The sequence below is a fragment of the Buceros rhinoceros genome, unplaced genomic scaffold, assembly GCF_000710305.1.
Source record: "Buceros rhinoceros silvestris isolate BGI_N320 unplaced genomic scaffold, ASM71030v1 scaffold17355, whole genome shotgun sequence".
NCBI classification, from domain to species: domain Eukaryota; kingdom Metazoa; phylum Chordata; class Aves; order Bucerotiformes; family Bucerotidae; genus Buceros; species Buceros rhinoceros.
In genome coordinates this window covers 13,603-13,961 of record NW_010413571.1, presented here as the reverse complement: position 1 = coordinate 13,961, position 359 = coordinate 13,603, and the positions used below count along the sequence as shown (strand labels likewise).

At 68.2% G+C, this 359-nt stretch overlaps 1 protein-coding gene across 1 annotated transcript in view; it reads left to right on the top strand.

Annotated features, from left to right (window-relative positions):
* Positions 1-4: 4 nt before the first annotated feature.
* MGAT2 (mannosyl (alpha-1,6-)-glycoprotein beta-1,2-N-acetylglucosaminyltransferase) overlaps positions 5-359 on the top strand; it is a gene marked incomplete at its 5' end in the record, with an annotated part of 1,012 nt that continues 657 nt past the window's right edge. Inside the window, 2 exon segments of the mRNA XM_010136800.1 lie at positions 5-206; positions 209-359. Coding sequence (XP_010135102.1) covers positions 5-206; positions 209-359 — 353 coding nt within the window.

Sequence of the window (359 nt, the reverse complement as noted above, 5' to 3'; positions counted from 1 at the left end):
CGTGGACTTCTGCCCCGTGCTGCAGGTCTTCTTCCCCTTCAGCATCCAGCTCTACCCCCACGAGTTCCCCGGCCACGACCCCCGCGACTGCCCCCGCGACGTGGGCAAGGCGGCGGCGCTGCGCCTGGGCTGCATCAACGCCGAGTACCCCGACTCCTTCGGGCACTACCGCGAGGCTCGCTTCTCCCAGACCAAGCACCACTGGTGGAGCGGGTGCGGGCGCTGCGGGAGCACGCTGGGCCTGTCCTCTTCCTGGAGGAGGACCACTACCTGGCGCCCGATTTCTACCACGTCCTCAAAAAGCTGTGGGCCCTGCGCGAGCGGGAGTGCCCCGAGTGCCAGATCATCTCTCTGGGCAC